Source organism: Centroberyx affinis, unplaced genomic scaffold (genome assembly GCF_046629955.1).
Source record: "Centroberyx affinis isolate AG114_WGS23_722 - 3 ecotype Tasmania unplaced genomic scaffold, CSIRO-AGI_Caff_v1 ptg003381l_1, whole genome shotgun sequence".
In the NCBI taxonomy this organism is placed as follows: domain Eukaryota; kingdom Metazoa; phylum Chordata; class Actinopteri; order Beryciformes; family Berycidae; genus Centroberyx; species Centroberyx affinis.
In genome coordinates, this window is record NW_027281369.1 from 61045 (window position 1) to 88823 (window position 27779).

The following is a 27779-nucleotide window of genomic DNA, read 5'->3' on the forward strand; positions in this document are numbered from 1 at the left end:
AAAAGGTGTTTTGTTTTTATTGTAGGCTACCTCATCCTGGGTGACCCCTCAGTTTTTCTATGGCGGGATCTCAGTCCAGCGATTCTGGTGCTGAAGTAAAGCGGATAGGTGTCGGTTACAAAATCTATTTATTTAAAGGCCCAACCAAAATGACAAAAATTGTGCAAGCAGCAGAGCAAAATAAACTATTAAGCCTAAAAGTGGTAGAAACAAACACACTTTTGCTAAGTGAAATAAACGCTGCAAAGTTTATAAGCCTGACTCTTGGCCTGCTGGTGCGTCCTGATTGATATCTTGCATGGGACATATCAACACATTGCTGCATTTTTCTAATGATCTTATCAAAGCTATAACATAGGCCACTGTCTGTCTACGCACAAAGTACGTTGCACCCCGCCTCCTTTCACACCCAATAACAACTGCTCGATTTCATCTGGCTTGACGTTTGAGATCTTGAACCCTCTGTAGCCTATATGAATATAATGAATAAATTGTATAAATTGTAACGTCGCCTGTTTCACTTACTCCTACAAGACGACCCCGTAAAAAGTAAAAATTGTTTTAATCTACAACATTTTTCCAATAATATTTGACGAACTCAATAGCATGGCATCAGAATCATCTCGTGACTACAACAGCTGCACTTGCTCGCTGCGCAGTTGTCCCTACTCTGCTAGAGCTGATCCATGTAAACAAACCCTTGTAAATGATTGGTGGAGAGCTTTTAGCGCGACGTACCGTAGCCAATCAGGGAAATGTTTTTCTGTCACGTCGCTGCACGAATAGTAAGCTAAAGGGAGAGGGCAAATATAAACAAATATAAAGCATACTGGTTTTAAACAAAGCGCTAGCTTTGCATAGCACGGATATTTTGGGTTATTTCTATAGACTCTTGCTTGTTGGACTTTTACTCGAGAAAATGGGGTACAGCTATGATTCGAAGGACACACGAAGTGGGTAACAGTAGCTAACGTTAGCTAGTTGTAGCAACGTTAGCCAAAGCCAGCTAATTGTCACGCAAGGCCGCGGAAAAACAAGAGAGCTGCTTCCTATATTAGCTTCCTTAAATATGTATATTGTCATCTGAGGAACATAATCGCAGTGGTTAAATAACTAACTAGCTTAGTGGTGTCTAATCGATTTAGTTAAGTTTGTTTTAGTTACGCTAGCTGGCTAACTAGCTGGTTAGCTATTTTGGCTAGCTAGCTAGCATGAGTGAATTGACGGACTGCAAGCAGTCCGCTGACTCTGGGTCGAGGAAACGATGTCCGTCACCCGACCAGGATGAAAGCAGCACGATTCCCAGCAAATCTACCAAAGTAAGTGACGCATCAAATGAAACGCTTTCGACTTCACAAAGTTGCAAAAATAGTGAAGCGGAAAGTAAAGAAACTGGGAGAGGGAACCAAGCAAAAGATAGCGAGGGAGAACCAGCTGTTGTGCAAAGGGAACATGGTTCTGACAACACTGGTAGCGCCAATGTCCTGCCTATCAACAACTCAACCAAGGCTGATCGTCATGATGCCAGCGGCACCGAAAAACCACAGTCCTCAGATGCACAGGGATCTGGTGATGCAAAAGTAGATGCTGAGAAAGATGCTAGAGGAGAGTATCGTCCCTCAACTTCCCTGGACCAATCCGATTCAGCAGCCATAGCAGCTGCTGAAGCACTTGCCAGTCTTACAGGAGGAGATGGGGAAGACAGTGAAGAGACTCCTTGCTCATCTGAAAGAGCTGAACAGGAGAAACGGGGGAGTAAATTCAAACACCGTGGTGGCCACGACTCCTCAAAGGAAAGCTCTAAAACGCAGGCAGCTGCAGCTGATAGCTCCACATCAGTGCATAATGTTGACAGAGAAGACGCAGAGAACATCCCAGACGCAGATGAGGGAGATGATTCCATACCTGGTTCTTCCTCCACACCAAGCTCCTCTTTTCCATCTGACAACGAGGACAACGATGATGGGGAGTGTGCCATAGTCTCGGTTAAGATGGCCCCAGAGATAAGACAGTCAGTGGCTCTTCTAGCGCAGGTACAGATGAGGCTGGAAGCTCTTGAGAAAAAGAGTGCCCGGCTTCACCAACGGCTGGAGCTGAAGATGAGTCGTCAGCGGCGCCCGCATCTGGACCAGCGCAGCTCCATCACACAATCCATTCCTGGCTTCTGGGTCACGGCAGTATCCTTAAATGATGAAATCTCTCTCGCTCTCTCTCTCGCTCTCTCTCTCTATCTTTATAAATCTATCTCTGTCCCTCTCCCTCCCTCGTTTGTGTTTGAGTGAGTGAAGTCATAAAAGAAAATCATTTTTGTTTGTTTATCCTTGACTCCAATGTGACAGCTGTTGAACCATCCTCATCTGTCGGCTCACATCGATGAGACTGATGAAGATGCTCTCAGTTACATGATTGACCTTGAGGTAAAAAAAAAAAAATTGGGGTTGCATTCTAACAAAGTCAAAGTAGGCTATTTTGCCTGGTAGCAAAATTCAAACATTTTCTCATGTCTTTCTCAGATTGAGTCTTTCAAGAACAACAAACTGGGCTACAGGATCCGCTTCCACTTCAGAAGGAACCCTTACTTCCAGAACAACATCATCATGAAGGAGCTCCACCTTGGGATGGGGGGTGAGAATAAGTCTGTGGAGTTTAATGTCAAGGCGTAGAAAAAATACATATTTGACAGAAAGGCATGCATCATAGTATCATGCACCATATCATGATACAAGAAGTCACAATATGCATCTTGGAGTTATAAAAGATGTATTGTGTAGCTGGGTGACACCTGAATGTCAGATACCAACATTTTCATTTATCATATACATAATATTTATATATATATTTTTTAATTTAATTGGTTATATTTTTAGTAGGCCTAACAAAAAAAACATGCCTGTCTAAAATCAAACCTAACAAAATGCATTAATAGCCAAACAGGGTATTTGAAAGTTATTTGGTCATATTTTGGGTTTGAAATAAATTACAAGAAACATTTTCTGTAAGAACTGACAAAAAGTTGTGAGTCTGAGGAGTGTATGGCCAGGAAACCCAAGATGAAGTTCAGCAAGCTTGTTTTCATCAACACCCACAATGTAGAAACGGTGCAACTGTACAGTAAATGCTGCAATAACGTGGCTATTGTCACAATATTGGTGTCAAGGACAAGGTATTGTGATATTTGCAAATATTGTTTTAAGAATAATCTGATGAACCTAACTACAATTGGATCACAGAATTTACCAATTCAAATCACAGTTTCACATCAGAGTTTCCTGACAACTTACTCTTTATGATGCCCTTATACATTTATTTGTCTATATAAAAAAAAAGAAAGAAAAAGTAGCCATAGCAGGCCTAAACTTCATTTGTTATTGGGAAATTGGTATATTTACTGCACTTCTGATATTATGACAGCATTGATCTTGAACCTAACATTATGTATCAGTGGTGAGTTGAATATATATTGATGCTTTTATAGAGTGGACTTCTATCACAAAGGTGTATTCACTTCACTGATTGAGCAAGCAGACAGTGTGTGACAGCTAAACATGAGTTTTGCTTGTATTTGGAGGCTTTAAAAGGATCGCATACAAAAATGCTTATTTCCCCTGTACAAGTCAAGCTCTGGAATCTGTGAAAATACCTAAAATTAATATGGCCATTTAAATTCTGGATCAGGACTTAAGTTTTAATGTTGGCTGTTCCTGTCTCAGGATCTCCTGTGTCGTTCTCCAACCCCATCCTGTGGCATCGTGGACAGAACCTGACGGCCCACAGTGAACCCAGGAAGTCGTCGCGTGGGGTCTACCAGACCTTCTTCAGCTGGTTCAGTGACCATAGCAACCCAGGACGAGATGATATAGCACAGGTGAGTGAGACAAGAGTACGTGAATATAGCACACAGAAATGTGGTCCTGTGTAACTCAACAGATATAGCATGGCATTTACACTGCCAGGTTTAGGGGGCCAACCATTCTTAAAATGTACACACTCATGTACACACAAATGTATGCACTCATTGTACTGTAAGTTTGTACTGTACATTTTGGAATGTTCAACAATGAGGATTGCTTGATTGCCCAGGGCCAGTAGACATTGACTTGGGCAAGTCAATTGATCAGACACTGGCCCAATTGGGTCAAGTGTCTGTGGAGCTGACATGGTGACAGTGGTACTTTGAATTATGAAGCAAAAAGTAAAAGCTTGTTTCCTTTTTTGTCATGAAAGCAACAGTTTTCTTGGGTTGAAAATGATGAATCAGTCTGTATCATTTGTACTGTTCGTCTGCAAGTAATGCAGATCGAGGTGGCTCATTTTTAATATCACAGACAATATGCAAACACACACTTGATGCCAACAACATGAGCTGGCAGTATCTAGCCTGTATGTTGGCAAAGCGGCTAGCTAGTATGAGTTGTCACTATAAAATACGCCAAAATACACATGCTACTGCAGTCATATGTGTAAGGTGTATGCTGGAAGAGGCCTGTGTAGCAGGTCTGTATATGGTGTATTAAAAGATTTTAAAGAGCATTTTCATCCAAATGTATTGAAAATAATGTCTATGCCAATGTCTAGATACTTAAGGATGACCTGTACAGAGACCCTCTGAGATACTACCTCACTCCTCTCTGGGAACCAAGGGAGAATGGCAGGTACGTCACACAGCCACTTCTCATACCACTTCTCAATGTAGTCAAGCTGCAGAAACAGTGAAATATGTAGTCAGTGGACAAACTGCTTATTAAGGTTATATAGTCCAGAAACGTTCTTGGCCTCAGGACATCTAAATTATAGTTCATGTGAAAACTTTTAACAGTTTCCTGAAATTTTGTCTGCCAGGAGGACACCATCAGCCAGGCGGAATGCATGCTGAAGCCATTAGGGTGTTCATTCTTAACGTGTGTGTGTGTGTGTGTGTGTGTGTGTGTGTGTGTGTGTGTGTGTGTGTGTGTTTTTCCTTCCTTCAGTAGTACCAGTGGGGCCAGAGCAGCTGACAACAGCAATGGGGACGAGTGTGTGGTGATCTCAGACTCAGACGATGACCAGGAGCCTGGTGAGGCTGGACAAGGCCACAGCAGGGAGGAGGAGGAGGAAGATGACGATGAGGAAGAGAGGGGGCAAAGTGCAGGTTAGTAACAAGCTGCCATTGGCTTTCATGTTAAAGACAGCTGAAACCCTCGATGGCCCCCGGGGGCCTGTTGGGGTAGAAAGGGTTCCCACAGGCCTTTAAAATCCTTGAAAGTTTGTGGATTTGAGAAAAATTAAATAAGGCCTTGAAAGTGTTTGAAAATGAATAGATGGTTTGAACCCATAGATGGATGAATTGATTTTTCAGCACCCAAATTCATCAATATGTCTCAGCTCTCTGGACCTTGATGCTAGGACCACAAGACTATACATCCTGAGGAAAACCCTGTGATGGATATTTGCGATCATAAGTAAAAAAAAAGAGGCCTCTATGATGTCATATCTTACCCCAAAACATGCCAATTTCAAGTCCTTGAATTTCACCAAAAAAGGCATTTGAAGTCACTGAAAAATCCTTGAATTTGATGTCTATATGAGTGTGGGAACCCTGGGTACAGTTTGCAGTTACTTTTACACACTTATACAGATACACTTAATACATTTAATTGGACTTGATGTTGATACACTAGTATTCTATTATTAATACAGCTTAGGATTTATTTTTAAATCATATGATGGCAAATAGCACCCATACGAAAGCTGTTATAAAATGATTCCATGTATGAAATCCACAGTGTTTGCCGCTGCTTTATGTTGTGAATGAGAGGCCAAGGGCTTGTCAGCATCAAGCTCAATGGGCTTGTTGTCCTGTAGTTGAAATACAAATGTCTGAGTAATGCAGGCTAAACTGAATAGACAGGCAATATCTCCTCCTCAGATGAGAGCCCAGAGGAGGAGGATGATGGAGAAATTGTGATTGACGGTAAGACATCACCCTCAACAGCAGTGTTGCAAATTCACCTTTATCACAAACAATCAGGGTTTGGGAAATCTTGGGGTGGCGGTGCATTTTGGCTTGTTCTTGTTTCTGTTGCTCTTTCTCTGCTCTTGATTATGCAGTTTTACTTGACAATGTGACAGCGCTCTACATTAACGCAAAATCAGATTTGTTTGGATTTTATTTGGGTAGTTATTCTTATATCATTGCCATCCTTACCCAAAGTGTATCCCTTGAAACATAAACAGTCTTAATTTTGTCCCCCAGGCTCTGATGACAGTGACCAGGAGGCCAGAGAAGATGAGGAGGAGTCCTTTGGGGAGAAGGATGAGGAGGTGTATGTCGATGAAGACGAGGAGTCGTCAAGGGAACAGAAGGCCAGAGATCAGGACGATGAAGAGGATATTGAGGTTGACGAAGAGGACGAGAGCAAAGATTGAATCTTTCTTCCCAATGTTCGTCATTTTTTATGCACAGAAGCTCTGTAGTTGTTGTTGTTTTATACCTAAAATGCTTAACAGCATTTTAAATCAGGGTTAACTAATAAAAAAAAAAAAGCCAAGGCAGCGTGTTCCCCTCTATTTTATACAGTCTATACTGTGTATTCTAATGTACTCTAATTCACTTTTTGACAGATGTTTTTCTAGAACAGGTTCCTAGGCATATTATGCCACACAGTACAATTAGTCTTCTCTTTAATGGAGAATAAAATATGACAGCCTACCCATAGGTAGGTGAGACTTTATTTGATTGCCTTGACTTGGCTTGTTGGCATTAAATTTGTTTTCATTGAAAGTTCTCCTAACAAATATTACTGAAACCTTCAATGGCATCAGTGGTCATTTCAAGGTTGCCTGTTGTAGAATATGTGACAAGGTAAAAGCTTTGTTTAAGCTAAATTGAGATAGTGACAGTACATTTCAGATGCACTAAGTACTGAACCAAATTTTGTTCTCAGGGATGATTGTGGCGGTGATTTTATTGAAAGAAACATATTGATTTTGAGACCTTTTTTTCTCTCTGGTTATTGTTGGCTGTGTATAAGATAGGTGTACTCTACTGTAGTAACTAGAAACAAATATTGTTTGATGTACTGCCTGTGTTTTCCTCTCCTTCCATTTCCTCAGTGTTGCTGCACACCAACCTTTATCCCCGTTAACACAATTTATCAATTTATAACCATCTATGATGTTTGTTTAAATTCATCGGGTAGTTTATATTTAATCAATACATTGACCTATTTCTGTGGATACTTAAATTTTGTAACATGCTCCTGCTATATGTAGCTGATAGTTTTTTTGCTAAGGTTTTAACTGAATAATACTTTGAATTTGCTTTCTCAAAAGTTTTATTTTTTGTGTTTAGTTTGTATTTGTGTTTTTGTGTTTTTGATTTGTGGTCATTTCTTTAAAAAAATATGGTATTTATTAAATTTTTTTCTACATATTTTCCACTGTACGACATGCCTGTGTGCATGAGACGTAACACAATGATTACATTAGATACATGGCTGTGCTGTTTAGAGGAAATATTTTGCTGTGCTCAAATGTCAGTCATAGATGAGTTAAGTTGAGAGCAGCAGTACGGGGTGGACAGTAACGAAACTAGTATTTGTATTTACTTACTTTTCTTAGCAGTCAATGATTTGTAAATAATATTTCAACAGTCTTTTGGATAAGGCAGTAGATCTGTTTAAATGACAAATTTCTCAAATAATCTGGAATTTTACATAGGAAACATGATCAGAAAGTTATATTTTGTGTGCTGCATTTTATAGAACACTGTAGTTTAAAAATACCTAATTGTTTATGGCTTTGTTTTATTTTGTTTGCTTAAAGATAAAATCATGTCCACCTTCTGAGTCAGACCTAATAAAATAGCAAATTGTTTCACCTTGTGGTCTGTTGTGTTTTGCGCAGCACTTTGCAACATCACCACACATGAACACATACAGTATAGGACATTTCAATATTTCCTGTGCACCAGGATTGGACCTTCACTCAACTGTAATTTGTGTACAGCAGAGCCAGAAGATGGCAGTGTAGTTAAGATCATTATCACATCCCACGCTCTAGGTGTGCTGTGAGTTCTGGTTTGGGATGGATATGCTGTATAGTGCTTTGATGCCAGTATTAAAGATTTAATTTTCTTGTGCCCCAACATAAATGAGGATGATTAGTTGAATCTTGCACAGCTGTTCCTCAAGTCTGTTTTACTAGTGACAACAAATTATGCATGAGGTAGTGAAAGAAAACACTTATGGGATATGTAGGTTGGCTACAACATTTGTTTTCTTGTAGGAAAGAATAAAAAAAAATACTACTGATAGCCTTTAAGGTAAGTGTCAATCTGCAGTTCATCTTTGATATGACGTGGGTATGTGATATGACTGACATTTTGCATGTACTCTTAGCACTGCAAATAGCCCCAGGCAAGACATTTTTGGACAGGCCCAGACAAAGGAACAGCAGCGATGTTGCAATGGAACACTTAAACCCTTGATTCCACTTTTAATGCACAGCTATAAATATTCCACTAGCAAAAACCTGTCCTGCTGTAGGCCCAGCACCCAGAGGCATGCAGTTCTAGGATGGGGATATACTATTAATACAGGCAATGGAAACATATTATATCCCATCAAATGATCCCATGTGAAACACAGTGTTTGTCTCATCTTTGAAGCAGTTTTATTCAGCCCAGTGGGTTAGTGTACCACCTTCGAGCACAACACATGTTTTTATGACTATGAATTAATAATGGAGGTGGTTCCTACAATATTGATCATGACAAACTATGTACAGATTGCTGAGACAACAATGTCACTGCTTGGGCTTGTTTGTGGTCTGAGGGCTTTCTGTGAAGGCTTTGTTATGTATGGGGTGGTAAAAGCCTAAATGGATTCCCTAGTGTAAACTACACTCCCCAGGGTTGAGCCGTGTTGCTACTGTACACAAATCTTCTTGTCATGCTGCTTGACGCATTCTCAGGTTTCACAAGGTAGTTCCCTGGAACCTGCTCCTCAGATTCACTGCAGAATGAACTCAAATCTAAAAATGAAAAGATAACACACTGGCAACTCGTCCATCTTCTGTGTGATTGATGTTGACAAGGAGCTTTTCTCCAGGTTAATGACTGTATGGTGTAGAGTATGAGGAAGAAAAGGGCTTGTGTTGCGCTGAGGCGGGTAATCTGATAGGTTAAAGCAGGGCCCCTGACTGCCATCTACCTGTGTGTGTGTGTGTGTGTGTGTGTGTGTGTGTGTGTGTGTGTGTGTGTGTGTGCGTGCATGTTGGCTTGTTTGTGAAAGTGTGCATTCATTTGTGCGCCTACATGCATGCACACACATACGTTGCCGGTTCCATACATTTTTGCAGGTTTTAAATACCACAGTGTGCACGCATGCCTGTCCTGTCCGCCTGTACAGCTAATCAAGATTAAACACAGCATTTGAACTGTGGCGAGAGAAAATGGAGAGGGATGAGAATGGAGAACGGAGTGAGTATGATTGAGGGAAATAGATGACTGGAGCGATAAGCCGAGCCGCCCAGGCCCTGACAGATACGCGCGGCAGATGGATGACTCTTATCTGGGAGATCACAGAGTGCACAGTGACGCCTAGGCCCAGTTACAGAGAGCCATGATCACACCAGACAGATGAATAGGCCTACCCCCCACCATTCACATCGCACATGCACACACGCACGCGCGCACATACACGTGCACGTGCATGCACACCCGTACACACGCAAACCAATTGACAGAATGAACAGATTGCAGCGCTTGTATTACCTACTTGTCTTTGACATTGAAATTCACCTGGAGCCTGGCGTCTCAAGGATGTACGCAGAGAGAAAGAAAGAGAGAGAGAGGGAGAGAGAGGGGGGGATGGAGAGAGAGAAAAGGGGAATGATTTTCATTCTAATTGAAGCTGCAGAGCTGTAGCTTGTTGGAGCGAGTGTATGTGTGTGTGTGTGTCCATGTCTGTGTGCACATGTGCATGCATATGGGTATATGAATTTGTCTCCAGAAGAGCTATTTTTTTTAAACCTGACAGGCTTTCCAATGGGATTCTCCATACATATGTAAGCACAAAGGATGTCTGTGATACAGGTTCAGATGGAGTTGAAGTGAAGATTTTAGTGCATACTAAAAACAAAACCATTCTGGACTTTTTAGTGCCTCCAAAACCACAGAATCTATCTTTAATTAGCTAGAACATCCGCACACTCATTCATTCAGCTGGTTCCAAATGCTAATGCAAGAGTGGTGACAGATTTACCTTGCAAGACACAAGCACTGTACTTTCTATAAGTACTCACTATCCCTCTTTTTCTGTGCACCCCCCCCCCCCCCCCTTTGTTATTTGGAAGGAGCTATTCTTCAACAGCTGTTGATTCTCCCAGCTGCATTTTATAGTGAAGGAGAGTGCCAGTCTTGTCTTCAAGGCAGATGGTGGCTGGCTGGCTGGCTGGCCGGCCTGGTGGACACGTGGCATGCTGTACACGCCGCTCCGTCTTCCTGAGCTTCAGCAAGGAAGCTCAGGGAAGACTGTCCTCTCTGTAAAAACCTGCTATCTCCCCACTTCCAATACAGTGCGAGGCAAGCAAGCTGCGACTGGAATGTGCGCCACGTATGCGCACCTTCGTGTCAAAGATGTTTTCAGAAGTTGTTCTCTTCTTTTGATATTCATTGGCGCGTGAAGTTCGTGGATGTCAGTAGCAGCACCTGTTCCCATATCTTTAAGTTTTGGATGTTTACATTTTTTCTGTCCTGTAAGATAGTAATTGTAAGCAAAAAAAAAAAAAGCTGGGAGAGAAATATTCCTGCAACTGGAAAGTGTTGTGGTTATACATTTTTGGAATAATCCTGATCAATAATGTCCTTCATTTTCTCTACCCACTCAATTCCTCTCAGGGTTGCAGGGGGGCTGCAGCCTATCCCAGCATGCATTGGGTGGAAGGCCGGGAGACAGGCCACCAGTCCATCGCAGGGCTTGTTCAAAGACTCTCAATGTTCAATTCATCAATACAGAAAAGGCCGTCAGTAAGTCAAATAATGGGTTGTTTTTCCTCAGGGGACAATACTCCGCCCTTAGACTTGATGACATGATTGATGTGTCTGAGGGTCAGGGATTCAACTGGAGCCTTCTTGTCCTGCAGAGATGGATGTCTCCCTCACATTTCACATTACCTATCCATTAGACCAGAAGATCCTCCTGACAAAGCTTTTTGTAGACCAGACAGACAGACACAAAGTTTGCTTTCTAACACATGCTGTCTGTCTCTGTAATACCAAATCCATCCATCATGCTGTAGGTAGCAGGCCTATTCGCACCCTTTTGTGTCTGGTCCTTCCACTCACACAGAGTAAAAATCTCCATTCCAGTGTAACGGTGGTGAACACACAGTGGTTCCTATCTCTCTCAGCAAGTTGAGGCAATAGTGGGTGGGTGCTGCTCAGATAAGACCATTGAATGGTGCAGTATCAGAGCCATGGGTGACGTTAGAGGGGCTTGTGATGCAGTGGGAGCCGGGCAGTGTGCTGCTGTCCATGGCCAAACTTGAGAGCACACGGAAACCTGAACTCAGCACACACTCATGACTCATTTCCTCAGCTGGAAAGAGAGGGATGCCTCCCATAGAGAGGGAAACAAAGACCCCCTCCGCTCTAAACCTGGACACATCTTGGAGACACCATTGTAGATCACATCTGGTTAAAACCCAACATGAAAACACATGAAACCCAAGAATGTTGTCAAATAAAGGTCATTTCTGGGAGAGGGAAGTCTGAACTGAAGGTTCCTGAAGTTTGCCAGGAACTGCCCTCCTCTTTGGCTTTTCACACACATTGCTGTCACTGACGCACCGCTTTGCTCCATGTGTTTATTTTATTTACTGTCTGCAAGGCCATTGCTCAGAATATATCCAGCCTCTGCTTTTGTGTCTTCAGTGCACCTACTGCGTCAGAGCTTACCACAAAGCACTCTCGAAGCAGTTTAATTTCGAGCTCGGGGCTGTATTAAGAGGATGCATGTCCTTTGCGTCCAGCCCCCCCCCTCAATTGACTTTGTCACCGTTGTCGTGAGCCCAGGAGCTGGCCAAAGAGGAATCCCAGGAATCTTTTTCATCTGTCCCGCTGTAGAGTAATGGTGGCATTTTTCAAGACACAGAACTGGCTCCCCATTAATAGTGAATCACTGCTCCTGCATTCGTGTGTAAGAATAGCCCTCCTGGTGCATGAGAAAAGCATTTATATAAGACAGTGGGTGTAAGTCCATCACATCAGGTTCCATCAAACTCAATCAAATCCAGTGCAAATAAACTTGGCCAAAAAACTATATAGATTAATAATAAATAGTTTCACTTTTACACCTTGAAGCCAGTGTAGATGGAAGCAGTGTGATAAACTCACCAGCAGCAAGAGGGTTAATAATACCCATATGGTGTACCAAGAGGTTTGGTCCAATGCTGCTGTGGGCCAACAGGAGAGGGAAGGGAGGGTGGGGGAGAACAGAAGGGAGAGGACAGCGGGACAGACAGACTCCCAACACCTGCACCTGGTCACTTGATTCAGACTGGAACAGCATCAAACTCCCAGTAAAGGATACATGGAGCAGCATCTTGATCGCATCAGATAATGGTGATGGTTGTTGCCATCCATACTGAAAGTTTTTTGGGAGGAGTGGAATAAGCGTTCAGGGATCAATTATTGTTGCTTGTTTTGTTTTTTTCTGTCTTACACTGAAGAAATACCGTCGATTACTAGGCAGCGTTTTTTATCAAGGGGATTTTAAAACGCATTGGATTGTTTTGTTCCTGCGCAGGGCTGGGAAAGATTTTCCAATACCGCGCCGAGGTGCGAAACGCAGGGAATGCAGCGATAACATCCTGCAAGTTTTGAATCTCCGTGGCTTAGCGGGTATCGAGAAAGTCAGAAAACAAAGGTAGGACAACTTTTTCTCTCTCTCTCTCAACCTCAACTTTTAACCTATGTTCTCTACTGTAGATCATTGAAGTAAATAGGACGGTTTCTATCTCGGGATGTTGAGTTCACAGGTAAGTGTGCACTCCCCATGGAAAAACGAACTAGGTTATAGTAGAAGCCTATAATACATTTTAAAGGTATACCGTGTAAATATTACAGCAAAACTTTCAAATATCACGCCGCTACCACCGGTCAGTAATTTTTACCATAGAAAATCCTACAGAAGTACCGTGGGTACAATGGGTCACCATAAAATCACCATTGACTACCACAGGCACGCCAGTGATATTTCTTACTGGTGATGGTCGCAATTTAGATATTTCAAGGTTTTGAATTTGATGAATATCTATCATGCTTCTAGTTATATTTTTTTAATCATAATTTTAGATGACCCTAGATTAAGTGTAATGGGTAGGATTGGGTTTTAGTCTATACTATTGAGATAGCCCATATGTTTAGACCCAAAATCTTTAACTTAATTCCCTATATAAGAATTACCTATAGGAATGCTTATGATAAAATTCCTAAAGGGAATTCTTTTGTGTCTGTGGTACTCAGTAGTGACTTTATAGTGGTCTTATAGTTTTTTTTTTGTTCTATTATAAAATCTATTATAGGATTAGTACAATTAAGGGTTTACAACCTTTTTTAGTGGGTGATCCTGTATTTAGGTCACAAATTCCTATGACTCTTCATGAAATCTGTTCACATCAGTGTGATTACACATACTGAATATAAGTCACCCATAAGGGGGGCAGAAGTCAAGCTGCTCTGGTGAGCTGGTCCATGGCAATCAGGCCAGGAAGTGGCTTCTGTTTTTAGTTTCTAAATGATCAGCACACCAGTCATTTTAGTTTGATCCAAATTTTTCCATGGGACCCCATTTTCATATCATGGGACCCCACATAGTTTCCATGGCTGGGAAAGCCTGGTCTAAAGGCTTTATCTCAGCACACCTTATTATGAAATCTAATGAATATAGGAGCATTTGTGAAGTTTGTTAAGTTTTGAACCATGAATACTTCTTTTAAAAGCCATAATTTCCTGCCTTGGCTACATGGATGTCATGAGAAAAAGAAAGGCCGTGGAATGGCCTATAGCCGAAGCAAAGCACACCTTCAGAGAGACAATTTAATGGATGTTATGGACTCAGCTTTTAGTATTCATAATTTATATGGGATCCTCTCCAGCAAAGTGCAGATGCATAATGAATGCTTGAGTTAAGGTCTAACAGTTAGGCTACCTTTCAACACCCCTAAACTGTCAGAAATTGTTTCAGATAGGACTACCTGTTTCTTTGAACTGTCATGTATTTCAGTCATGCATTTTGGAAAGTAGGTGTGCTTTGTTGAAAGATTGAGAGACAGTCAGAGAGAAAGAGGATCACTGATGAGTGTTGGGGTCCTGTTTTCTGAAAGTTTCTTTGCTTGCAAGTACCATTACTGTATATAGTCTTTACACATACCTCCCTACATTTGTGCTCTAAATAAAGAATAGGGCTGTTATATTTTCCAGAGCAGGTGTGCAGATTTGGATTTTGTTCTTTCCTGCCAAACTATACATCTCGCCTCAGAAGGCTGTGTGCCAATCTTCTGATCAGGGAGATCAGAGGGAGTCTCTTGCTTGTCCTTCCTTCTTTTTCTGTCTCATATTTCTCATGGGGCGCTCTGTAATAATAGCTCATTCCTCTGTCTTTCTTCGTCCAGATTTAGATCTCTGTGGTCTACCTGCATGACTGTTACCATGACAGCATCTGGGGTCCAACTCCTCCTGTTGGCCTTATGTGTTTACAGAGGCTCGGGCCTGCAGCAGTCCGCCCCACGGGTTCGCCTCTCCTTCAAAGGTGAGCTCATACAGACGAACTAAAAACTCCAATGACAGCTGGGATTGTCGTAATAGTTTCTTTTGGTTATTTGGTTTCCTCCTTAGTCACTCACACATACGCACTCACACACATCCGTGCGCGCGCGCACACTCACACATACGCACCACCGGTTATGTTTCCTTTTTATACATATGTAAAGAACGTATTTCCTGCCTCATGTCAAACAGTGCACCACAGAAAACAAAAGGTGGATGTTGCGTGGCTCGTTGCTGGTAGTGCCCTTCGAAAAAGTTTCTCCCCACACCCTAAAGCCCACATGCACACACACAGTCAGATCTGACGTTTCTGCTCTGTTCTTGATGTTTAACATAATGACACAACAGGGAAACGAGTGAAATTTGATCACAAGCGCAAAATGGTATTTTCCAACTTTAATATCATCGCCAAGAGGTGTGAATACAAGCTGGGGCAGATGGAATCGGCATTTGGGATTTTCCCATGTAGTCTGCTCCCTGTCCTCATTAGCTGTAATGGTAGAGATTTATGTTACAAATACCTGGATGACACCTTTGATCAAAACAATGCTGGATGATTACAGTTATTCCTAAATCCCTATGATGTTGTCACTTCTTCACTCAACACCCACAAGTACACACACACACACACACAGCACGCCTCAAGTACCTGTAAATAAGAATTAGAGGTTTGACTCAGATTTATGAAATTCCTTACTGCTTTCATGTGGAGCTGAGTCAAGACATTTTGTTCCCAGGTCAGGTCTAGGCAATGTTAGCATGTTTGGTGCCTTATCTTGTTACACAATAAGAAACAATGATTTTACACAATTTTTTGCTTCATACCAGCCACTGAAAGTCAGATCAGAGGTGAGATAATCATGAAATCTGTGAATGATAATGACCCAAAGTGGCCCCATTACAGTCTGACAGCAGTGACATGACTGAAATCAGCTGTGTACATATAGTACATAGTCATTGTACAGGGCGGTGGTTCATTTTACAGCTTGAGAGTAATTGCAGTGCGTTTTTATATGACCCTTGACTCTAATCCCATTCAGTAAACAGCTTATACACACCACTGTGTTTTACAGCAGGTTGCATGAAGTAGTAATCTGTACACGCATTTGGTCTTGTACAAGCTCGTGTTCCTGCCCACATCATTACAGAGCACTCCATCATGAGTTAATATACAGCAGCTGGTGTGATAAGTGACAACTGAGAAGTATTGAACTATTAGATTGTTGGCACGGGCTTAGAGATAACGGTGGCCGCTTTCACAGACCTCAGTCACCCTTCCCCCTAATACCAAAGCAAAGGGAGAAAAGTTGGATTTACGACCCAACTGTTTTCTGCCACTCTAAGAATTTATTGTTCATTGTTTGTGACAGGGACTCTCTTTGTTCCCAAAGGCGCCTGCGGAGGAGGTTTTGGAGAGGTGGGGGGTGCATGTGACTCTTCTGAACGAATGAGCTCGCCCGGGAGAGACTCTGGGGTATGGGAGGCCTGCAGAGGATAGAGATCTTGTATTGTTTCCTCTGTTTCTGGGAAATTGTGTCAGTTATACACACTTCAAAGGGATTGACTGAGTCCCGTTCGACTGTTAGTCGGACAGAATTAGTCAGCATTGCTAGAGAGCAGAGTGTGCGGTGTAATTGAAGCCACGTTTTAGGATCTCATGCCCACTCAGCACAGTCAGTTTCTTCATATTTTTGTTATGCCTAGGACTGAAAGGTAATTGTCAATATTGCCATTGTGACAGTATGTTGTCAAGTTGAAATATGAAAGCTGATAGCGGCCTAGCTGTAGCCTCGTACCTGCATCATATGTCTGTTTACAGTGTTTTCTTTCCACTGTTATTACAATGTTGTCAGGGGATAAGTGTTTTCTGGATGTTTACCGGATGATGGCAGTACATTGTTTGCTATTTGCGGAGGATGGAGACATGTATAGGGGTGTGGCGTTGCTAGTTTTAGCCTGTGCTGTGAGTCCACTATGGCCCAGTGGAGCTTGGCCAGAGGCTTGTTATCCTGTGTTTACCTCTCAGGAACAGAACCGGACCTTGCCCCACCTCTAAGACCCCATCCCGCTGCTGCCAAAGATGCGATTGCTTAGCTTATTTTAGTGGCACATTGACTGCATCCTGTTAACATTGACCTCAAACGGAAGATGGCAGGCACTTTGAAGTAAATAAAGATGCTCTTCCTCCTGCTTCCCTGTAAGCCAGCTTCTGAAAGTCTCTGTGAACTGCTTTGTGATTGTAAGCCTGTTGTTTTTCACATGCCTCTGCCATAGGCCATGACTCAGTCTGCACACAGCATGATGAATATCTTACACATGCACATGATTTGTGTGATGCCTTGTGAATTCAAAATACCGCAGTGAATTATTGTGTGGATGGAGGAGGGGAAAGTAATTCACATTCTGAGGTAGAGTAGTGCAGCGCCGAGTCCATTTGTTTTACAGCAGATGAAAATTGTTCAATCAAAGCTTTCGGGAGAATGCCTCGTGAAACAAAAGACGAGAAACATTTTCCATTTCAGCATGTCTTAACAGGTCATGCTCTACCGAACACAACCCTGATCTTAAGAATTAGCTCTGAGTTCCACTGACCGTGTATCCTAAGGGACCTGCTTTTTCGTCTAGCTCCACAGGGCATGCGGTGCCTTAAACTCAATCAGACAGTCGGAACGCATAAAATATTGAGATCTTAAAAGCGAATCTGTTTCTTAAAATGCTCTAAGTTGAGTCATATTTAATCACTGACACACATTTTACCGAAAAATAAGTGACAAATGGTGTTGGTCAAGGGACCGTAAATTCATCCAAGCCAGTGATGAAGCATTTTAAGTGAAGGCGTTAGGGGAATAATATGAACAGATTTTGAGAGTTAAGTAAAGGAAAACTTTGCTCCCCCTGCTGGATATGAAATAGTTTGTTGTGCAAACGGTGCAGACATTTATGACAATGCTGCAACACTTTTCCCACTGGAAACTGTGTGTGTTTGTGTGTGTCCATGCATGTGTGTGCATCCCTATACATGTGTGTTTGCCCCACAGAACTGATGGACACTCGGGCGGCGCGGCCATTCAGTTTCTCCTTCAACACCAGCGACTACCGCATCCTACTGATGGATCAGGACCAAGGCCGTCTCTACCTGGGCAGCCGGGAGTACCTGGTGGCCCTGGACATGCACAATGTCAACAAGGAGCCACTCATAGTATGTACAAACCAACAGTTTGTGTTTTCTTAAATGCAGTCTGCTATTTGGTATCTGGTATTCAGTATAGTTCTCCAGATCTGTAAATGTAATCCCTAATAATTCTGTATTTTGGGGAATTTAACAGTTATCTGTACTTTCCTCAATGCAGATCCACTGGCCAGCATCTGCCAAGAGAAAGGGAGAATGTCAGATGACAGGAAAGGGAAGACAGGTGGGATCTTGTTCTTGTATGCTGCTCTTTCAAGGATCTGAGACTTTTCAAGATGGGACAATGATTCCCCATGGTGTTTGAATTCCATTTGTCTTACCCTCTTTACCCAGGGCGAGTGTGCCAACTTTGTGCGGTTGATAGAGCCGTGGAACCGCACCCACCTCTACACTTGTGGTACAGGGGCGTACCAACCCATATGCACCTTCATCAACAGAGGCTGGAGGGCAGAGGTGAACACAAAGAAATGTGCAGTGCTTAAAGCGGGATTTAACACAAAGTCCCTCAGCGGCAGGCCTGGAAAGCTTTGTCCTGCTAAATATTTCAGGACTACAATCTGGGACACTGATTTGTTTACAATTTTCCCATGCTCCCTTGTGACGTGTTAGCGCTCTATTTTTATGCGTCCTCTCCCTCTCTAATCTGCTCCTGCAGGACTACCTGTTTAGGCTGGTCCCTGGGTATGTGGATTCAGGGAAGGGAAAATGTTCCTATGATCCCAACCAGGAGAACTTTGCTGTTCTGATCAGTAAGATTCCCTTCATTTATATGTTAAAAAAACCTGATAAAGCCTTTTAAACTCCTTGTACTGTTGAACCCTAATCTGCCATCTCTCTGATGTCCCATTGTCTTTGCAGATGGGAACCTTTATGCAGGTGTCCATATTGACTTCATGAGTACAGATGCGGCCCTGTTTAGGACCATGGGAGGAAGAACAGCAATTAGGACGGAGCAATATGACTCCAGGTGGCTCAATGGTGAGTAAGTGCGTGTGTGAGCAGGTACATGTTGCTGATGATAGTTTATTATGATTCCTCTCATTTTATATCTCAACCACCAGCTTCACTCCTCTCATCCCTAGTCTTTTTTTTTATCCTCTAGAGCCTGTGTTTACTCAGATCCAACAGATCCCCGACAGTGCTGAAAGGAACGACGACAAGCTTTACTTCTTTTTCCGTGAAAAGAGTCTGGACTCCGGCGGCGGGGCGAGCCCCAGCGTTCTAGCGAGGGTGGGAAGAGTGTGTCTGGTGAGTTAAACCAAATTCCATCTGTAGTAACAATCTATGCAGCTCGTAATATGAAGCAGAGGCTGTTGTACTGAGTTGTAACCTGATTTTTCCACCTGTCTAGAACGACGAGGGTGGACAGAAGTCCCTGGTGAACCGTTGGACGACGTTCCTGAAGGCTCGCCTCATCTGCTCCGTGATCGGAGAAGACGGGGTGGAGACGCCGTTTGATGAACTGAGTAAGGCCACAATACAATACCCCCATTTAAACTGATTGCATCTTAATTGAAACTGCTTTTACGATTGTGTTATTGATTTGGCCGTCGTTATTCTTCCAGGGGATGTTTTTATTCAGCCCACACAGGACGAACGAAACCCTGTGGTGTACGCTCTCTTCACTACCGCTGGGTGAGCAGGTTATGGATGCTTGGATGTCTTCTTATCCATTTTTATATAGGATTCATCTCCCTATCTTTCATTTCTGGGGTTGGGTGCTAGCTGCCTCCTACCTCTCATAATTGTCTTTTTTCTGTTCTAGCTCTGTGTTCAAGGGCTCAGCGGTCTGTGTGTACTCCATGGCCGACATCCGGAACGTCTTTAATGGACCGTTTGCCCACAAACACGGCCATAATTACCAATGGACAGAATACACTGGCAAGATCCCCTACCCACGGCCTGGAACAGTAGGTTTCACTCACGCTATCTCCAAAGTGACCAATTATATACAGTATGTATTCAACCAAACTGCAACCAACCGTACACCTAGCAAACCAATTAAAAAAAATCTCCACCCCTTCTTTCCTCCCATCCAGTGTCCAGGAGGAACGTTTACCCCCGGCATCCGCTCCTCCAAGGACTTCTCAGACGAGGCAGTGAACTTCATCAGAGCCCATCCCCTCATGTACCATCCTGTTTATCCTATCCACCGCCGCCCCCTGGTGGTGCGAACTGGCGTGGACTACCGCTACACTGCCATGGTGGTGGATCAGGTGGATGCTGTGGATGGACGCTACGAGGTGATCTTCCTAGGGACAGGTGAGAGAGACGCAGCGAGGAAAGATTGATGGGACCGGCCCGACTGAAGGATTAGTCTGGAAAAGCATGTCTTAAATATAATTCCCCCCTCTCACACACCCAGATCGCGGCACTGTCCAAAAAGTTATCGTTTTGCCCAAGGACCCGACCAGCATGGAGGAGCTCACTCTGGAGGAAGTGGAGGTGTTCAGGGTATGTCGCAATATGTTGTCCTGAAAAGACTAAACTATTGATCTCAAAGATGAAGATGTATTGATCTGGCTGCTTTTTATTAATTTACAGACCAGAGCTCCTGTCAAAACAATGAAGATATCTTCGAAAAGAGTAAGCAAAATTCTCATTATTTAAAGTCCCCGTGAAATGAACTCCAATTACATTTACTTCCTGGAAAACAGAGTATCTTTCATGGTGACCTCATGCTGCACTAGTAGGCGTAAATATAAACTAATAAACTAATAAAACCACCAGATTTTTTAACAGTCCCGCCCCTCCGCACCCCTCCCATCAAATAAAACTGCCTTTCTCTCCCTGACTCATATTTAATTGGTTTAGACTTTTGAATGATCCCTCACTGCATTATGTCCCGCCCCAACATCCTGTTTCAACAGGAAATGCATCAAAAGTAAAGATGCCATTTCATGGGATCATTAAGAAAAGTCTGAATAAATTACATATGTTCCATTCTTCACAAGCACACTGATTTGAGTTTATTTTGCTTGTGTCACCACAGCAACAGCTGTACGTGTCGTCGGATGCTGGGCTGACCCAGGTGTCCCTGCACCGCTGTGGTGCGTACGGCAGGGCCTGCTCTGACTGCTGCCTGGCCCGGGACCCCTACTGTGCCTGGGATGGAGAGAGCTGCTCTGCCTTCACCCCCTCCACCAAGAGGTCAGGGTCACTATCTTCACAGACTGTTTACAGGTCTTTCCTATGCAGCAGTAAAGTTGAGTTTACAAAGCAATAATGTAAACTCAACTTAATTCCCTCTAAATTCTGATTTTCTGTCTCAGGAGGAGCAGAAGACAGGACGTTAAGCATGGCGATCCACTGAGGCAGTGCAGAGGCTTCAATGCCAAAGGTGTGGCAGTTTTTATGTGTGTGTGTGCGTGTGTGTGTGTTCAAGGATCCTGGTCACTTCAAATTTTTGCTGAAACCTCGTCAAAATCAATTCTCACTACTTCTCTTCCTCTGTTCTTTCTGTTCAGTGGAGAAACGTCTGAGAGAGACGGTGCAGTTTGGGGTGGAGGGCAGCAGTACGTTCTTGGAGTGTCAGCCCCGCTCGCCCCAGGCCACAGTCAAGTGGCTCTTCCAGAGAGAGGGAAAGAGGAAAGTGGTACGGAAGAACAATTACGTTTTTCTAAACATCAAGGGAATCACCCACCATTAGAAATCCTTACTCAAACACTTTCTCACTGTCTTTTCTTTGTTCTGCAGCTCAACCGGGTGGGGGGAGTCCTGAAGACAAACCACGGTATCCTTCTGAAGTCTCTCAACCAATCAGACGCCGGGCTCTACCACTGCCTCGCCACAGAGAACAACTTCAAACACACGGTGGCCCGCGTAGCGCTGCGCATCCTGGACCGGGCCATTGTTTTAGCCCTCACCTCTCAGGATGAGGACGAACATCCAAAAAGTCGCCCGGCAGGACAAAACCACCACAACTCCTATCAGCCCTACCAGCAATCACCCCTCGTCTCCACGCCCTTCCCACCTGAGATTAGACTGATTAACCAGTACTGCCAGTCCTACTGGGAGCAACTCAGTCCCAAACAGCAGCAGCAGCAGCAGCGCAAACGCACCAGCCGCAGACACACAGAGAGCCAGGAACAAGGCCTCGGCTAGAGAGAACGGGACTGACGCCGTCCAATACTGGCCTGTCTGGACTCTAGGTGGACTTCCATGTTTGACACGCATGATTGTGCGTCACCTCCATTCACACAAAAGCAGGTGATGCTCTCATGCCGTCGTTAAGTATCTTGAAATAGAAATGTAATATATTGATTGTGAATATAATATATATGGTCATGATATGGTCAAGCCATTGGTTTACTCTTGTATTGTATGATAATAATATAAGGGTATAAATGCATACGTTGCATGCTTATTTGTTTCCAAATTGTACAGTTTACTCTGTTGTTTTTTTTCGCAACCTCGATGTATAATGCTGTCTGTAAGGTGTAATGTATTCTTTCAAACCAATTCCATTGGATGTTGTCATGTCATGTAATGACTCCCTTACTGTCCTGTGCTCTAGTGACCTATGTGTGTGTTGAAGATATGGCAAACAGTATTCTTCCAGTTATGCACTTTGTCGGTGGTGGTTTTAGAGGGAATTAGGGCTCTTTGCACAAATGTATGAGAAATATAGGAACATAATTTTATATGTACATGTTATAAAAATGGGAATGAAACTGGCTCAGATTTAGTATTGATTGTTGTTGTTGTTCTGCCAAATACTGTATTTGCAAAAGTTAAAAAGGCTCTTTTCAATGGAAGGACAAGGAACAAATGGAGTTAAATGGAATTATCTTCCAATTAGAGCCACCATTCACCTTCATTGTGAGTAACACAGTGCTATGTGCTGTCATGCTGATAAATTCTACACTGGAAATGTTCAAACAAATATATAAAGATTTCTGAATTCTCAAATTAGCCTTTCACTTTCAGTCCTTTATACTGAATTACATATTTACTGAATCACTCACTCAGTTTTAATCATATTCAAGTTGTACTCCAGACTGCAATGAACGAACCCGTGACAAATCAAAAAGCATTTAACAGTGTTGCAAGTTAGGGGTTGACAAGTAAAAATCACAGTCACATTAAGTTCATTGCCTATGGGCAAATATAAGGAAAATCCACAGGAACAACAACTCGTATATCAGTCATCCCATTCGTCATCATCATCGTCATCATCCCCACCGTCATCTTCACCTTCATCTGAAACAGAAGACAAATATAAAGTATAAGACTTTTTTCACTCTCTTGATTCAAGGTTTTCAGAACTGCCTTCTATGGAAAGTGGAGGAGGATTTTTATAATTCATATTTACCAGAGGAATGGATGACTTTACTCCTCTTCTGCATGACCATCATCAGAGCTCCTACGATGCCCTCCCCTCCCTCTGGCTGTGCAGATGGAGCTGGATCAGCACTCTCTGTCACCTAGAATACACACCGGGACAGCAGGACGCCATTTTGACATGAACATGGGGCTCAAGTGTTCAAGTTAAACTCTACTTATGATGCATTTCAGTACGATAATCAAGAGTTGCATGTTGACATATATATATTTGTGGAATATTTAAAAAAAAAAAAAGTTTGGTTTACATTTCTGAGCTTCTTCCCCAGTCGGATCTGATCTAGCAGAGCCCCTCTCCCAGATCCACCTCCACCTCCACCTCCTCCCCCTCCCCCAGATGGAGTGGTGGGTGGCGGTGGGCCAGCGGATGGAGGAGGAGGGAAGTCTGAATAGCTTGGCGCTTGTGGGGGCGGAGGGGGAGGAGGCGGAGGAGGTGGAGGTGCAGGGCCTCCCCTGCTGGCCGCAGACAGTGCAGGAGGAGGTGGAGGGCCCATGGAGCGGTGCGGGCCAGAGGGAGGCGGGGGAGGGGGAGCGGCATGGGATGACATGGAGGGTGGCGGCGGCGGGGAGAAGTGAGAGGACTTAGAGGGCGGGTGTGATGGGAAGTGGGAAGACGTGGAGTGCGGCGGCGGCGGTGGAGGTCCGCCTCGATTCGTGGGAGGTGGGGGCGGCAGGCCTCCGCGCATCGGGGCTGGCTGTGGGGGGCCCCCTCGCTGTGGCTGGCCCGGGACAGGGGGCAGGGGGCCAGAGCGGCCTCGAGGAGGTGGAGGGGCGGGGGCAGAGGAGGAGAAGCCAGGCACCTGAGGGAGAGGGCCCTGCCTGCCAGGTGGAGGGGGCGGAGGTCCAGCTACAGAGCAAAGGAATGAGAAAAGACAAGATGCTGGATTACAACCCAGCAGAGCTTTAGACCCTCACAGTAATCAGTAGAGTAATGATGTTGGAGAGGAAGCACAAAATGATGCAGTCTCACCTCCTTGGTTCACCTCCTTCTTGACCGCCTCCATGCCTCCGGACTGCTCGATGATGTTGTAGATGAGCTGGGAGGTTTCTTCGTCCCTCATCTCGGCTTCACCGATCCCAGCGCAGGAGAGCAGCTTCAGCAGATCGGGGTCGAGGTTGTTGGGGTCCCAGCCGACATGAGTAACATGCCTGACAGGAGGGAAACAGGAGAGAGTGCAATACAATTAAGTCTGATAGATACAGCTACAATTTGAGCAAATAGATCGGATAATAGAGATAGAGGATATGGAGTAAAATAACAAAGATTCTCTTGACATCTCACTTTACTCACTTAAACCCACTGGGTGCCCCTATGTCTGCTTTGGAGAGCTTGGTGCTCTTTTTCTTGCTCTTCTTCTCTTTCTTGGATTTGCTGGTCACATTTGCGGGAGCCACTGGTGAAAGCACAGAGCGGTAGCGTGAAGGCTGGATATCTGGGTTCTGGATGTCCACCGTGGCCATGGAGGGAGAACCGGCGATAGCAGGTCCTGGTTTTGCAGTAGAGACAGCTTAGATACAGTTTGGCACTCGTTTTATCTAATGCATCATGGGTGGTAATAATAGTTCCAACAGAAAGACATGCAGAGGAGGAGGATGAGGAGGGACGCACCTTTGCCATGTGGCAGTGGAGGTAGGGCGCCTCTTTCTGTAAAAGTGACAGACAACATGAAAAGAGGAAGGAAGGACTACATTCACTATTAGCTACATTTAAAGATTTTTTTTTTTGGGCATTTTATACTTTATTGGACAGATATAGTGAGAGAGAGACAGGAAGGTATGGGAGAGAGAGCGAGGGGAGGACATGCAGCAAAGGACCGCAGGCCGGATTCGCTGCGGGAGGGACTGAGCCTTATGGTACGCGCTCTACTCGGTCAGCCACCAGGGCGCCCCACTATTAACTACATTTTGTCTATACTACGATATTTGCATCTTACCATTAGACAGCAGGGGGCGCTGTTTCTTATCTGTGAATAACATCAGAGGATATGAGAGTGTGAAAAAACAGTTTGCAGCACTTCATCACACTAATGTATGGCATTTCTGCAACTGACTTTTCCTTAAAGTTAACACATTTATTTCTTGTCTAAAGCAGAGCAAGCTGTAATAGATACAGTACCATTTAGAGCTGCATTTTTTAAAGATTGTCCTGAGAATTTATTTATTTTTTGGTATGTTTTATAAAGCACATAGGCTACTGATTGTTAGACTGCTTGCTAATGATGTATCTGAATATATAAAGAGTTTTGGCCTGAAAGCTTTCAAATTTTGGTTTAAATCATCCTCATTTAAGTGGATTTCAATTGATTTGACTAAGAATGATGAAACATATTGCAGTTGCCCCTTTGAATCACATTGATGTAGTATAACCAGTGATTAGATATTTGTGTGGCAATTATTGAAGAAGCAAACCATTTCACTTGCACAGAGTTTTTGGACTACTCTTAAGTCAAAGAACCATCTGAATATCTTACGAATATACTGTATAAATATTGTAAAGTCAGGAGTTATGCTTTAAGATATGGCTATGAACCATAATCTAAAAACTCAATTACATGAATTGTAATTCTAAAAACAAACAACTACATGGAGACGTTGAACTCGCTGACCTTGACGGTTATTTCTTTGGTTAATCTTTTCCTCCACAGCGTGTTGGAAAGCCTCAGCTTCCTGTACATTAGCAAAGTTCAGCCCCACTTGACAGTCCTGCATTGTGTTAGAAATGAACAAGATATCACACACTCATTAAAAAACCCCACAATATTCTGAAGTTCTCTATATTCAACACAGGAAGTTGCATGTTTAATTTCAAGAAATTGCAAAAAAAAAGAAAAAGTGTGTGTGTTCTTGCTTACATCAGCAGCAAAAGTGTGAAAGTATGGCTGAGTACAGCAGTAAACAATCTGGTTGTAGAGCTCCTGCTCCCACACCTGCTTCCCTGCCTGTGGAAATAAAAACATGATAAATATTTCAGCCTTGCAACAGCAGTCAGATCTGAGTCGTCTTCTGTCATTGTGTATTAATTCTTTAATGTGGTGGTTAGAACAACCAGTCTGAAGAGGGCCTAAAGCTCTCATGGTCAGTCTCATGTGTTCAGGCCCTTGACATAACGGCACCGCTGTGTGTGGTTACCTTCATGTCAAATATGCGTATGAAGTAGGAGCGCTGAGGATTGTCCTTGACGAAGCAAACCACTCCAGTGTGCTGCAGGCTCCAGCTGGACGGACTGTGAGGCAGAGCCATGTACAGCTGTGCTACTGCAGTGGCCATGGACTAAAAACACACACACACACACACACACACACACACACACACACACACACACACACACAACACACATTAGATACAATGGAGCACTGATACGGCACTTCAGCATTTCACTGCAGTTCACTAGATATTTTGCAGCTTTGTGGTGGCAACTCACTTCCTCAAGTGCTTTCATTTATATAGATAACAGCTTGCAGTGGAGTGTTGCTCTAAACGGCCACTTTGGCTGTTTTACTTTTTAAAACGTGTGGGTCATCACCATCTATTGTTGTTCTTTTGTAATGCCAGCCAGCCGCAACTGAAGGCAAACACTTAGTTCACCTCACCAGCTTGAAGAGAGCAACTTCTGCTCTGATGTGTGACTAGACCCAGCTACAGCCTCTAATTCTGTCAGCAGAGGAAGCAATGGTTCAGCCACCATTTCCTGTTACAGCTGCCTCCTTTTTGATGACCTAATGTCAGCAACTTATTTTAAACTGCATTTGTAACAAAATACAGGAGATCCCTTTGAAGCTGTCTTAAAGAACAAATATGCCAAATTACCTTTGGAGTTTCTAATATTCAAATTCTAATATCCTACTAAAACACACAGAAAGCTAATAAAAGCCTGTGGTTTAACGGCTCAACTCTCACATTTGCTCATAAAAATTCTAGACATGGTGCTTCACCGCCAAAGGCAACAGAGACAAGGCTCGAGAGTTGACATGGTGAAGACTAGTATGCAACTACTAGGATAACCTGTACTAACTGGATGCCTCCTGTCACTTTACAACATTCTCTTTACAACATAGCCTCGCATCAGAAAGCACACAACAGCCAGGACAGACACAGTGTATAACTCCTACAGCAGGCCAGGTCAGGACTTACAGTACACCTTCTGCCCAGCAGCTCCTCCACCTTCTCATTCTCCTGCAGGGTCAGCAGAGAGCTGTGGCTGCTCTCCGTTTTAGTTTTGGATCCACGGCTCATGGTCCTCTGATGAAAAAACAAAATCTCCCAGTTGGTCTTAAAGGATTGCGTACGGCATTTAAGTGCCCGTCCTCTCCTCTCCTCTCAACACCGACAGAATACTGAGCTCAAGAGTGTCAAGGAAGTTCCTCTTCTCTCTTCTGTGATGTGTGATGTGCACATAACAACTCAGAGCAGGAAAGGGACAACCGCACTTCTCTACCC

General features: G+C 43.5%; 3 protein-coding genes across 5 annotated transcripts; 2 read left to right on the forward strand and 1 right to left on the reverse strand.

Moving 5' to 3' along the window:
* The first annotated feature begins 665 nt into the window (after positions 1-665).
* On the forward strand, positions 666-7840 carry tspy (testis specific protein Y-linked). 3 transcript variants are annotated; one of them, XM_071538987.1, is made up of 8 exons: positions 666-2177; positions 2340-2417; positions 2514-2625; positions 3711-3865; positions 4576-4652; positions 4971-5128; positions 5888-5950; positions 6233-7840. In XM_071538987.1, the coding sequence occupies exons 1-8, from the start codon at positions 1212-1214 to the stop codon at positions 6403-6405; spliced, it is 1782 nt and encodes a 593-aa protein (XP_071395088.1). In that variant the 5' UTR covers positions 666-1211; the 3' UTR covers positions 6406-7840. The 3 variants fall into 3 exon arrangements, with proteins under 3 accessions (XP_071395088.1, XP_071395087.1, XP_071395089.1); XM_071538986.1 differs by having other exon boundaries at positions 669-2177; positions 4968-5128; XM_071538988.1 differs by having other exon boundaries at positions 673-2177; positions 4968-5128; positions 5906-5950.
* A 4647-nt stretch (positions 7841-12487) lies between these two features.
* On the forward strand, positions 12488-22873 carry sema3ga (sema domain, immunoglobulin domain (Ig), short basic domain, secreted, (semaphorin) 3Ga). The gene is made up of 18 exons (XM_071538993.1): positions 12488-12908; positions 14656-14792; positions 17848-18008; positions 18160-18222; positions 18333-18452; positions 18655-18748; positions 18858-18977; positions 19102-19247; positions 19351-19465; positions 19565-19634; positions 19765-19909; positions 20039-20261; positions 20365-20453; positions 20544-20585; positions 20992-21149; positions 21272-21339; positions 21467-21594; positions 21696-22873. The coding sequence occupies exons 2-18, from the start codon at positions 14681-14683 to the stop codon at positions 22101-22103; spliced, it is 2262 nt and encodes a 753-aa protein (XP_071395094.1). The 5' UTR covers positions 12488-12908; positions 14656-14680; the 3' UTR covers positions 22104-22873.
* Positions 22874-23017: 144 nt separating this feature from the next.
* Positions 23018-27710, reverse strand: LOC139660770 (actin nucleation-promoting factor WAS-like). The gene is made up of 11 exons (XM_071538994.1): positions 27474-27710; positions 26472-26612; positions 26195-26281; positions 25949-26045; positions 25277-25306; positions 24952-24987; positions 24634-24829; positions 24313-24491; positions 23591-24189; positions 23314-23425; positions 23018-23201 (listed from the first exon to the last, which is right to left on the reverse strand). Exons 1-11 carry the CDS (start codon positions 27573-27575, stop codon positions 23143-23145), a joined length of 1638 nt encoding a protein of 545 aa, XP_071395095.1. The 5' UTR covers positions 27576-27710; the 3' UTR covers positions 23018-23142.
* Positions 27711-27779: the final 69 nt, after the last annotated feature.